This window comes from Erpetoichthys calabaricus, chromosome 10, assembly GCF_900747795.2.
Source record: "Erpetoichthys calabaricus chromosome 10, fErpCal1.3, whole genome shotgun sequence".
NCBI classification, from domain to species: Eukaryota; Metazoa; Chordata; class Cladistia; order Polypteriformes; family Polypteridae; genus Erpetoichthys; species Erpetoichthys calabaricus.
The window spans coordinates 91,646,643-91,659,129 of record NC_041403.2 but is presented as its reverse complement, the minus strand read 5'-3'; the positions used below and the strand labels follow the sequence as shown (position 1 = coordinate 91,659,129).

The 12,487-nt window shown below is 36.9% G+C and overlaps 1 protein-coding gene across 1 annotated transcript; it reads right to left on the bottom strand.

The window, feature by feature from the left end:
* Positions 1 to 1,031: 1,031 nt before the first annotated feature.
* On the bottom strand, positions 1,032 to 9,583 carry LOC114658401 (sterile alpha motif domain-containing protein 3-like). The gene is made up of 5 exons (XM_028810484.2): positions 9,525 to 9,583; positions 3,253 to 4,201; positions 2,533 to 2,685; positions 2,276 to 2,365; positions 1,032 to 1,734 (listed from the first exon to the last, which is right to left on the bottom strand). The coding sequence occupies exons 2-5, from the start codon at positions 4,192 to 4,194 to the stop codon at positions 1,429 to 1,431; spliced, it is 1,491 nt and encodes a 496-aa protein (XP_028666317.1). The 5' UTR covers positions 4,195 to 4,201; positions 9,525 to 9,583; the 3' UTR covers positions 1,032 to 1,428.
* Positions 9,584 to 12,487: the final 2,904 nt, after the last annotated feature.

The following is a 12,487-nucleotide window of genomic DNA, read 5'->3' as shown; positions in this document are numbered from 1 at the left end:
GCAGCATGACATTTATTGAATTCAAGCAATAGCACCAACAGAATTCAATTCTGAAACAATTCACTAAAGCAAAGATGTAAATAATCAATACAATAAATTGTCAGACCAAAACAATCTGTTTAAATGACTATAAATGGACTACAGAATTAACTAATTTACTTCATGTAAACTCGAACAGTTTATATAGCAAAAACAATTGTGATTTAAAAACAGATCACTTTCAAAACATTCCAAAGGCCGGCTCACCTGTGGAAAACATTTTTTTAAACTCTCACACGTCCAAAATATAGAAATAATATGGCAAGCCAAATTAACACTTAGAGATCTCAAAATGAATGTCAGATATCTTAAAATGCAATTTACTTTTAGATATTTGAAACTTGCTTTGAGACAACTTAAAAAGATATCTGCAATACCTTAAGATCTCTCAAATGCATTTCAAGTTGTCTTAAAATCACATTCTGTAAAACTACCCCTTCTTAAAATAGGACTTCTTGTTTATTATAAGGTATCTTGAAATGCACTTCAGATCTCAAAATGTACAGTGCATTCATTCAAGATATCTTGAAATAAGTTCCTGTATATTTTGAGGTCTCAAAATACATTGAAATACCTTAAAATACATCTGTAGGCAATTAAGATATGTGAAATACACTTTTAGGTATCTTAAAATAACGTTCTGCACACTTCCAAGATATCTGGAAATCGCTTCATGTAAAATTTCTTATTAATTTATTAGGACTTTGTCCATTTTAAGATATCTCAAAATATAATTGTAATAAAGCATTTAAGATATCTTGAAATTCACTGTTTGACATATCTAAAATACATCTTCAGATATCTCAAATTCATTTCATGATATCTTAAAACAGATCTCTGCTCCACTTGAGATATCTTTAAAAAGACATCAAATTATTTCAACATCTATGAATATAGCATTTTCAGATATCTCTAAACAGCTTCCTGTCCAGCTTCAGATATCTGAATACATTTCAAGATCTCAAAATCACGTCCTGCTCATTTCAAGGCTGCCCCATTGGAAGAATAGGCAATTTTACAGAAAGTGATTTTTGAGAGATCTTGAAATGCATGCAAGGTCAATTTTGAGTATCTGAAAATGAATCTGAAATATCCTGAAATGCATTTGAGAGATCTCAAAATGTATTGCAGATATCTTAAATGTTAATGAACTTATTTTAAAGATATCTCAAAACGAATTTCAGATATTCAAGTAAATTGCATTTTAAGATATAAGAAGTTCATTTTGAGATCTCTTCTACATGTTAATTTGGCTTGCCATAAACAACCTGAATTGGAAACCATAACTGTCAAGTGCAAAGTAAAGTGTCATAAAAAATGAAAAGAACATGTGTAAACACTGAATTTTGCCAGTTTGTTAGACACCAAAATCTCTATCAGAGTTCAAGCTTACATCGTTTTTCGAAAGAGTTTATTTCGTAGTCCATGAACGAGTGAAGAGCACTGTCCTCCTCCAATATTCATTAGGACCTTCTGGATAACTTCAAACGTGTAATGAAGTTCCTTAGGGTAATCAATATTAAGCACAAACAGAAGACCCATCAGCATAGCAGTAGCATTTGGAAAATCCTTGATATTGTGCAGTATGATCTGTTCTTCAAGAACAATTGCTGAATCAAGGTCATCTGCTCCATCTTTTACTGTTATAATGCCAATTTTCATTCCCTTTGCAATTTCTTCTTCAGGTTTGGCTGACTAAACAAAAAATGTTGCAGAGAGAAAAAGATTGAGACATTGTAAAAAAAGATTAAATGTAATACATTTTATACTTACAAATACTGAATCATGAAGAATAGTTCAAGTTCTAAGTTTACAAATCATGTGCTAAGGTTTCAATTGACAGGTTTACAATCAGTTAAAAACTGGACAGCCTAGAGAAGTGCTCATCATTCAAGCTCCTGAAAACCAACTGCACTGCACAATTTAGTGTTCTCCCTTATGCCAGCACACCTGAGCTGCTCTTCCACAAGGTAAACTGTACTGTATAATATGATGGGCTGCTGTTGGTAAAGCAAGTCTCATGTCTACTGTAACATATAGACAACAACTGAGGGAAAGCAATTCTCCAATTAAATTCACTTTTGTACTTAATTGTATTTTCTGTCATCCTATATTCAAGCAACAAGTAACCTATTCAGAATATTTGATCAAATATTTTTGTAAGACTATTTCTGGAATTACTACCCCTTTAAACCCATTTTATTCCAACTTAACTGAAGCAGAAAAATGTAAATACCTCCACAGTCTTGAAAAAAGGTGAGGGATCCTCTCTTAGAAAATGAGGGAGGCCCATCAGAAGAACAGTGTACTTCATTTCTGTGGAACTCTGAAGAAAGAAAAATATACAAAACAAAAACAAGTTATTGTTTGGAGCAGCTTCGGATTTCACATTTAAGTAGCTTGAGGTGAAGTGTTCAGAATTTAGGTCAATCTATTCAGAAACACAACAAAGAACTAAAGGTAGATTGTTTAAGTGTACAACAGAACACTTACATTATCATCTAGCAACCTTATCTGCCTGGTCAATCCCATTATGCCACTCTTGGCTCTGTACAGATCAAGGAACCTTGGCAGATACTGTTCAAGTCCATCAAGGAGTGAACGTTTCAGGTCGACAGAGGTAAGCCGTGTAAACTCTTCTTCAATCTAAATGCAAGATAGAAGAAAAGAAGGAATTAACAGCATATGCCATCCACAAGATCAGATGTGGCAGAGTGCTAGTTTACATTAAGAATGGGCAAAGTCATTCTGAGAACACAAAGTAGCAAACCAATCCTCCCCATCCCAATCTGTGCCCTTGAAGCTAGTGAGACCAATCAAAGATAGACAAGCTTGAATCCAAGGCTGGAACCAACATCATGTTATTTAGTGTAAAATGTATACACTTAAGTGCAGCAGTCATTTTAATTTAATTGATTACATCTTGCCTGAAGAAGGGGCCTGAGTTGCTGTGAAAGCTGGCATATTGTAATCTTTTTAGTTAGCCAATAAAAGGGGTCATTTTGCTTCACCTCTCTCAACATTCATAATGGCTAACACGGTACGACACCCTAGTACTAAATTAATTCTATAAGTAAATGAGAACTAGGATTCAGTAACAAACCTTGGTATTTAGGCAAGGCACTAACTATAACTGTTGCACTGACCTTACAAGTAATCAGGATTAGAAAAACTTCCAACATAAAACCCTCATATGAAAATTTGAAAAATTACCTGCCGTTCACAGAACAATGCTGGCCATCTTTCTTTGAAATCTGCCACTAACGGTTCGTCTTCAACTATCTCTTTTCTTCGTAAAGAGAACGTGTTTTTCATCATTTCATTAACTTTTTTCCAGTCAACTTTTCCCTTTTTCATCTCATTGACCATGGCTGATCTTTCCTCATCAAGACAACTTTGAGATTTCCCTTCAGGAAAATCTGGAAGGAAATGCACTTCAGATTTTTTGGCTCTCTTGATTTTTTTTAAATTGGTTGATCCAAACTTACGAGAGTTAACTTTGACCTCAGGGCACCCAGCCACCCGTAGCTTCTGTCTGAAGTTGCTCATTTTGAACTTGAGACTGAATTTCCAACCGTACCACCCATTGACAGATCCTGGTTCCCTCAGACAAGGATGCTTTTTGATAAGAGATTGTGCCACACGTTCATACTCTTCTCGTGTTGGGTAAGGATTGTGCATGTATATGACTTCAGCTAAATTATCAAGAATATCTGACTTCATATCTTTTGATATATCAAGAAGAGTTTCATCTCTGTGATAAGCTTCATTTCCTTGCTTTAATTTTAATTCAACATTGGAAGAAAAAGTAGGAATGACAAAAGGCTGAGGGAGCTGACGTGTATGGCTGCCATTGGGGCTCTTCCCTTGGGATGATGATGTCAGATTTGCTGTGTCTAAGGTCACATCTCCGTGATATGATTCAAAAGGCTTCCTGTTGACTTTTAAAGTTGCTTTATCTTTAGGAAGTTCCGATATGCTGCTTAAATTACAAAGTTCATTATCAAAGTCAGGATCCTGAAATTGAACCACAATGTCTCCGTCTAGACCAAGTTTGGTTTTCAGGATTAATAGCAGGTCGCCAACAGTCTCTGGCATGCTATCAACTCTAATCCTTCTGATGTCATCCGGGCTAAGGATGATCCGTAGAAGCATGATTAACCTTATTCAAATACAAGAAGACAGACAGTTTGAACAACTGATTTACCGGCACAAGTAATATTATCAGGATATTTTGTAGTTTTATCATTTTCCAAAACTTATCCACTAATGCAACAATATCAAACATGAAAAACAAAGTTTAAGATTTTCCAGCACTCAAAAAAAAAATAAATAAAATTTTTATTTATGATTGGGCAAATGAAACTAGAGAGAGTTGACAAGTAACAAACACCTGTGAGATGGATTATCAACCACCCTAACATACAACACGAGTGATATGCATAAGTGGGTGTCCTCTAAATGCAATTGTACTTTGGGCACAATGCAGAGATGCAAGAGATTAACTTTGAAATGGTTGATTAACATTTACTACATAGTAGTGCTGGGAGGTACACCGGTTCATACCGAAAACATTTTTATTTTTGTTATGATATAGATTTTTCTTATACCGCAACACCGGTTTAAATAGCCTAAACAATGTTCGGAACGTGGCACAGCAGGAAACTGTTTAAGGGGGGACCTTTTTCACTGCTACACCACTAAACACGCATGCAACGGAGTACATGCGTTAGTGGTGGTATTGAACGGTGAAAATGGACAGAGAACATTCCAAAAATGAAGCTGTAGCAGACGATAAAGTTGAACATGATGACATACAACAGGAGCCGTGTCTGTTGTCTGAAGATATTTTGGTTTTAAAAGGTCGGATGTCGATCAAACAACTATTTACTGCAAATGCTGTCGAGCTATAGTTGTCGCCGGAGGCAGCAACATGAGCAATTTGCTGCACCACCTTAGCCGCAAACATACTTTGTAGTACCATGAATGTACGGAATTAAGATTGGCACCCTCCACGTCCTTAGGTAAAACTGAAAAAGCTAGAGGACACTCGAATCAGACGTCATTTGTAGACGCATTTGCTAGAGGACTGCCTAAGACGAAAAAAGCAAGTGGTGGATCAAGATAACCAACGCCATTACAATCCATATAGCTAACATGTCAGTGGACAGAGATTGTTAACATTAACAAACTGTAGTGGGTTTACAAAAAATATTTACTATTTATTCCTTTTCTAAGACATGTTCAGTGCAATACAACTTTTGACAAGCACCTCTGGTTATTTTACCAAGTCTAAATGCCTCTTTGGATGGTTGAAAATATTTTGCCAAAATTATAGTTTTAAGTTGTTTGCAAAATTTGTTCAATAAAAATGTTCTATTTTTTGACTGCAACTGTCATGCAATGCGATTCCTTCTCTTCATTAGTGCCACCCCCTTAGAAACTATCACTTTATGGGGCCATGCAAACCTGTATTAATACTGTGCACATTAAAATGTTTTTTGTACAATTCTCATGACAGTGGAATAGGTTTTTCTTAGCCAGTCTACTGCAGTATTCAGTGGAAAACGTGGTTAACATCCCCCATGCATGTGGGAAAAAAATACTGTTGAATACCGCGAAACCGTTATAATTTTGAAACATACTGTGATATAGAATTTTAGTCATACCACCCAGCACTACTACACAGTGTCAACGTGAACATTATTTTTAACACATATTTACAGGCCAAAAGACAGCAGATATGACTGGAGATTAAATATATTTGGTGTTCACATAACAGGCTGATGAAGAGTAAATACACAACATCATCCTTAAATGTACCTAACAACATTCACTATGTGAAATGGAAGCACACCACTGTATGCCCTCAACAGAGCTTGCCACCTTCTGTAGAGTCACCTATGAAACGTGTCCTTTCTCTAGTACACAAAGTAACTCATCATTTTCATACACACTTCTAATTGTCAAAGAGGAGGGCTTTCTGCTCCAAACTCCGTTTGGTAAACAAACCACATAACATTGCAAATGCAGCGAATACAAGTACAGTACAGCTTCTGTTGAACCTTCATTATTCATTTTTCCTGAAATGTGAGGAAATCACCACTTCAATTTCCCAATTAAAGTAGTACACAACATATCCAATGGGATGTTTGATGTTTCTATTAAAGTTTGCTATGTGAAATGTAACCAAACTAATTTGAGACAGGAACAAAGTAATGTGCCGATTTGACTCAAAAGCAAATGAACTTGCAAGTGTGACAATTCCAATAAATTCAAACAATTTAATGTGTACTACACCTGAGCATTTGTTTCACACATTTAAAAAACTTTCGACAAACTTCTATGTGTAAAGGTGAAGAAACTACTGAAACTGCATTAAGTGCAAAACAATTACCTCAGTACAGTTGAAATGCCTTTGGTCAAACCAGGAGTCTTCCTTGTACACCAAAAGATGAATAAATTGATTGAGCTCTCCAGGTTCAGCTACTGTCAGTTGCACAAAATCCTTTCTGCAGATTTTGTAACATCTGAGGCACTCCAGGTACCAAGCACTGAAAGGTTCAACAACAATGGCTGGCTTGCTAATTACAGGGAAGACACAGACCATTTTACAGAAATCATAAAGTCCACTTGTTCTTCCAACTGACAAAACCATTCCCTTTGTGTATTTTGTTCCATGTGTAAAAGCTGATGTGGCTATTGATACAGTCGTTAGATTTGTACATTTCTTCCCAACTGCTTGCTTGACCAAGAAAGCCAGGATGTCAAGGTTAACATTTGATGCCCTGTGAACTTCCACTGTTGGTTTAAACAGGTTTGGCATATCCAAGTAGTCTGCTAACATAAGCTGGTGTCTCACAGCCAGAATCAACAAAATATTCTTGAAGATACTGACATCACAGAAAACGTTTTTGAAAAAACTGTGCTTAGCTTCAAAAGGTATTATCCAAAACTCAACCAGTATCCCAAAGCAGCGAATCAAAGCAACATTTCCCTTTTTACTTAGCTGCTCTGCTAGATGGGAAAAATATTGCTTTATATTGACTGGCTTGTTAAACTCTTAAAGAGTGCATCTAACTGTAAAGCCAACAAGACCTCTACAACCATATTCTATAACTTTATGATCTCTCAAATAGTTCTGGAGGAAATTTTTTGAGATCTGAATAATTGTGCACAGTCATTGTATATACAAGGTAATGGACAATTTCTCCTATAATGTCTGTGACTTAACTTGTAATGCTCAAAATTGTTCTCGTCAAATTTCCAGAGAAATAAGTACAAATTCACCAGTCCACCTCGTTAGAAGTAATAAAGGACAATAATAATAAAATGAAAAATGGCAGCAATTTTGATCACCTACAAAAGAAAGTGAAAATCTATCTTAAAAGCTGATGTAATTAATTAAAACAGTGTTAGATATTGTTGCTATTGTTGGCTAAACTACATGTTTTTGCTATAATTGTATATTTATTGTAAACCACTAGTAATTTTTAAAAAATATTTTTAACTGATGATCCCCTATTGTGTAAAAAGCCTTCCCTGACATTCAGACCATGAAGATTCCAATTTGGCACATGCAGTATGAAAGAAAGAAGGCCTACTATGTCCTCCTACATCCATATATTTTATTTGAAGGGAATGAGCCAATAAATCAGCAGTTTTGCAATTTGCATTTCTACCAAATCCATCCATCCATCCATTATCCAACCGGCTGAATCCGAACACAGGGTCACGGGGGTCTGCTGGAGCCAATCCCAGCCAACACAGGGCACAAGGCAGGAACCAATCCCGGGCAGGGTGCCAACCCACCGCAGTTTCTACCAAATCACATAGCTCAAATATACTTTCAGTCCAAGGAAAAGAGAAACAAAAACTTCAGTGTAAAACCACATTAGTAACTTTTTGGTGTTAAAATATTTTTAACAGACCTCAAGAGAAAAAAAAATGTAGTAAAAGTACAGAATGGAAGACCTTTAAGTTGTGTATTAGTGATTATTCACCAGACAGAGGGGCTACAATTTACAAATTCTTTTTATATTTTACACAGGGAAGTAATGCTTTATATTCTTTCAATCTGCATTTAATTTTCAAATGCATAAGTCCACTGGCACCATTTACACATCTCCACATTGCAAGTAGTTCTGTCACTTCTTTCCTAAAATGCTGTGTACAGTCAATGTACATGCAAGGTAATGCTATTTATTATAAAATTTCATTTTGATTTACCTTCATTACATATTTTTGTGCTTATTTGCTAAAAGTTCACATATACTGCATAATACACTGTTGCTTATTTTCTAAGCATCTTACACAAGCATTGTACTGACGAAACCTTTACGCTAATTTATTCCATTTTCAACATTTGCCAGATCAGCAAATGTCAATTAGCATCAGGCTGACATTACCTAGTGTTACTTTTACAGTTCACTTGAAGGTAAGTAAAGTCCTATTTGGACGGGACTAGCTTTACACTAGGAGGTGGTGTTAGCCAGTGAGAGAATTGGTCTGATGCAAATTGCTACACTGTACAAGCTTTTCCCCATAGCTAATGTATTCATAAAGTCAATTCGGACCATAATAGAAACCGTTATTCACAAGAACTATACAGTATGTCCGTTTACGCCTCCAGAGGGCAGCTCTTCACCTACCCGCTTTTCTCTACAAATTCTGTATATCGGCGTGCCTTCGTACTTCCGTGGGGGTGTAACACACCTCCGCCCCGTTATTCACCGTGCACAACGAGGAGGACGCTGACCGTTCTTGTTTCCGTTTAATGCACTTGGTAAAGTGATTATTACGGGGTTCGGGGGCTCTGTAATTTTATTCCCATTCGAATCGCTCAAATAACTTCATTTTACTGAAATGTCGATTCGCACGGGGCTACTTTAACTTGGGATTACTAAAAAAAAAACTTTTTACAGAAAATAAGTTCAGAGAAGTAAACGTGCCACGCGTAAGTCGGACGGGCATTAATTTTCTGAGGTCCTCCGATAATAATTACCAAACCTCCTGTCATAAATCCAAATCCGTACGAATAGGGTTTAAGACAGGGTTTCCGACCCTTAAAACATAAATGACATGGGGGATTCGTATGGGATAAAAAGGCAGAGATACTGTTAACATAGTAGCTACGCGTATCCACTTTACCACTACAAAACAAATCCCCCACCTAAAAACAAACTTAAAATTTTCGAGTCCTTAACAAAAAGTAACAAATGTCGAGGCTATACCAGAAAGGCAGGAAATAAAATAAATGGCTGCGTGTTAAATTTTCAGGTTGCAAACTAATGGGATGATGACTTTAGAAAGTGCTGGAACCGCTTATTTTGTAATAAGAACGCTGCGCAGTACTTTGGACAAATGAACATAGAACGCGTTTCTTTAGCAACTTTACAATAAAAAAGGCCATCGCATGGTCATGAAAATATAACGCTCTTACTTTTAAAACCATATATATTATGGTTACACTCAACCGTACTCACCTTAAATAACGTTTACAACGACGACTGAACTGCAAGCTAACTCCAACACCACGAGTCTTTTAGCGCCAACGCCCCAGAATGCATTTCGAAATAGTCGTGGTTTACGTCATTACTCAAACGACCCCCACTACTCTAACCCGAAAACGCCAACAGAGTGTAATGCAAACCGCAGTACGTATGAGGTCAGTCATTTAATGCCCCTACATCATGTAACATCCATCGCATTAGACTATGATTAACATTTGGGCCATGTTACACTATGGTTAAGACTAGGGTTGTAGGAGGGTTATCTTAAGTCAAAGAGCTTTTTGTGACTTACGTTGTGGGCATTACCTGATTTATCTCATTGGCATTGAATGCTGCAGCTAGAACTTTCACACACTCAATTTAACATTAACTCCTTATCTACTTCAATGTAAGTTTTCGAGTTAAACATGGGTAATTGAGAAATTCCCAAATAATACCAAGTTATCACAACAATTTTTCAAAACTCTTGCCACATTGACAAGGAGTATCTACAATAACAAAGGGGCAAAAACACTTTTTACAATGTGAGGTAAACCGTGAGGATTCGGAGACCCCCTAAAAGTCAAGCCATCCCAAGCAGTCTATAGTCTGCCTGTTCTCTTTAAGTAGCTGTTACCAAATGCTGCGTTCCATTTACCTCGGAAGTCGGATGTCACAGCTGGTGACGGCGTTACACCGGAGTTCATCACGTTCCAGTGAAACATTCGGAAAACCATTATGGGCGCTTCAAGGAAACCCTTTTGTTGTGCCTGCTTCATCAGAACAAATAGCAGTTGATAGCAGCGCATTACGTGGTAGTTCGCGTATTCAAATACCGTGACAGCATATCCACAAATAGAGGATGGATAATACTGTGTGTACGACTGATTTAATGAGACACAAACAGACAGAAGTGCCAATAAACATTATAATAGTACATTTTGGATTGACGTCATAATCTGAAATTGGATATACAGTACTCGGATCTGACACACCAACCCAGAGTTACCGATATGGACATTCGACTTAACGGGGCGTTCCAGGTGAAACTTACGACTTCCCACTTCAAAAGGAACGCAGCATAAGTTTTGACGGGAAAAAACACGGAGCTCATACAACTCCTTCCATGTCTCATTGTTAAAATGGTACCACGGTCAATTCTTTACCAACCAGGGTTCATGTTGTGCCACTAGCGATGGGCAGACCGATGCCACAGTAATCTTTACCAACCAGGGTTCATGTTGTGCCACTAGCGATGGGCAGACCGATGCCACAGTAATCGATACCTCGATACTCAAATTGTACTCATTTGGTAGCGAGTACCACTAAAGATACCGATTACTGTTTTTTTTTTTGTAAGATACGGTAGCAAGGTTCTTGCAAAGGCACAGAATACACTAACGCACTTCCCGCTCTCACTTACTGAAATGAGCAAACGCGCTGTGACGTAAAAACACCGCACGCCCACGCTCCTTGCGCAAGCGCAGACTGTGTACGACAATGGCCGACCGAAGTCATGTCGTTGTATGCTGCTAGTATTTACAGATGGAAAAGAATACAGCTGTTCGATGCAGTATTTGTGCGAAGATTGAACAGTACAGTGGCAAAACAAGCAGCCCATTTAAACATTTAAAAAGCACACACCCTACCAACAGAAAGACGTTTGTAAAACATCAAAGAGATGCAAATCTGAAGCCCCGCGATTTAGCTGCAGTTAGTGCCAGATAAGGGACGTTGCAGGAGAGATTTTAAAGAGGTACGAGACGTTATCCAGGTAACTTCTGTTAGCAGGTTTATGTAGTGGGGAGTTTACTGAAGACTTTTTGGAGTTTAATATTTTGCCGTTGACCACTCATTAATACTTTTGAAACGTAAAGCCCGTTGTTAGCGTAATGGAAGACACATAATAGTGTAAATCATCACTGTCAGAGCATTTTGTTACGGGTTCTGCCCATTTTGTTTATTCTAATTAAAACAAAGGGTACAGTAAAACATAATATATGTAATAAATAAGAATGTTAAATAGTCTTAATACTATGCAAAAAACTTAATACTTTTGCGTAATTTGAAGATGAAAACATTTCTGATAAATAAGTGCTCCAGTAAATGTTAATAAAAATATTAATTATTTTGCAGGTTTAGTGGTTTATAAGTACTTTAAATGCATTAGTAAGCATCTAGTGTAATAAAATATAATTTTTTACTTAATTTTGTATTGTGCTCCTGTCACCTCCCACAGTCCAAAGACGCACAGGTTAGATGGACTGACAATGTTAAGTCGACCCCTATACGTGTGTGTGTGTGTGTGTTCACCTCTTATGGGCTCTCGTCCTGCCCAGGGATTCCCAGAGGCAAAACAGGATTAAGTGTAAAAATGTCAACTTTCTTTTTTCTAAATACAAATCTGAAACTTAACTAAATGTAAAGCTAATATGACAAAATATTTTTTGATTAAACAGAAGGGCAGAATATATTAGAAAATGCAAATGTGGGAATATTATTTTTTTTGTAAATGTTCGTTGTCCAAGGGGACCGGTTTAAGTACTTTGGTGAAGTGATTGCCTGTATAAGATGTATTAAACAAATTTTAAATGCATTTTAATAAATATTATATAAAACTATTTTTTATGAAAACATAAAAGTTCATATTATCTTGGTGGTGCAGTGGTAGTGCAGCTACCTCACAGTAAGGAGTCAGAGGTTAGTGACCCAGGTCCTCCCTATGTGGAGTCTGCATGTTCTCCCTGTGCATCTAGTGTAATAAAATATAATTTTTCTACTTAATTTCATATTGCTAAACTTGTATTGTGTTCCTGTTTCCTCCCACAGTCCAAAGATATTAAGGTCAGGTGGACTAGCAAAGCTAAACTGGGCTTGGTGTGTGTTTGGTGTGTTCGGCCTGTAATGGATGGGCTCCAGAATTCACTCCTTTCTTGCACCCTATGACAGCTGGAATA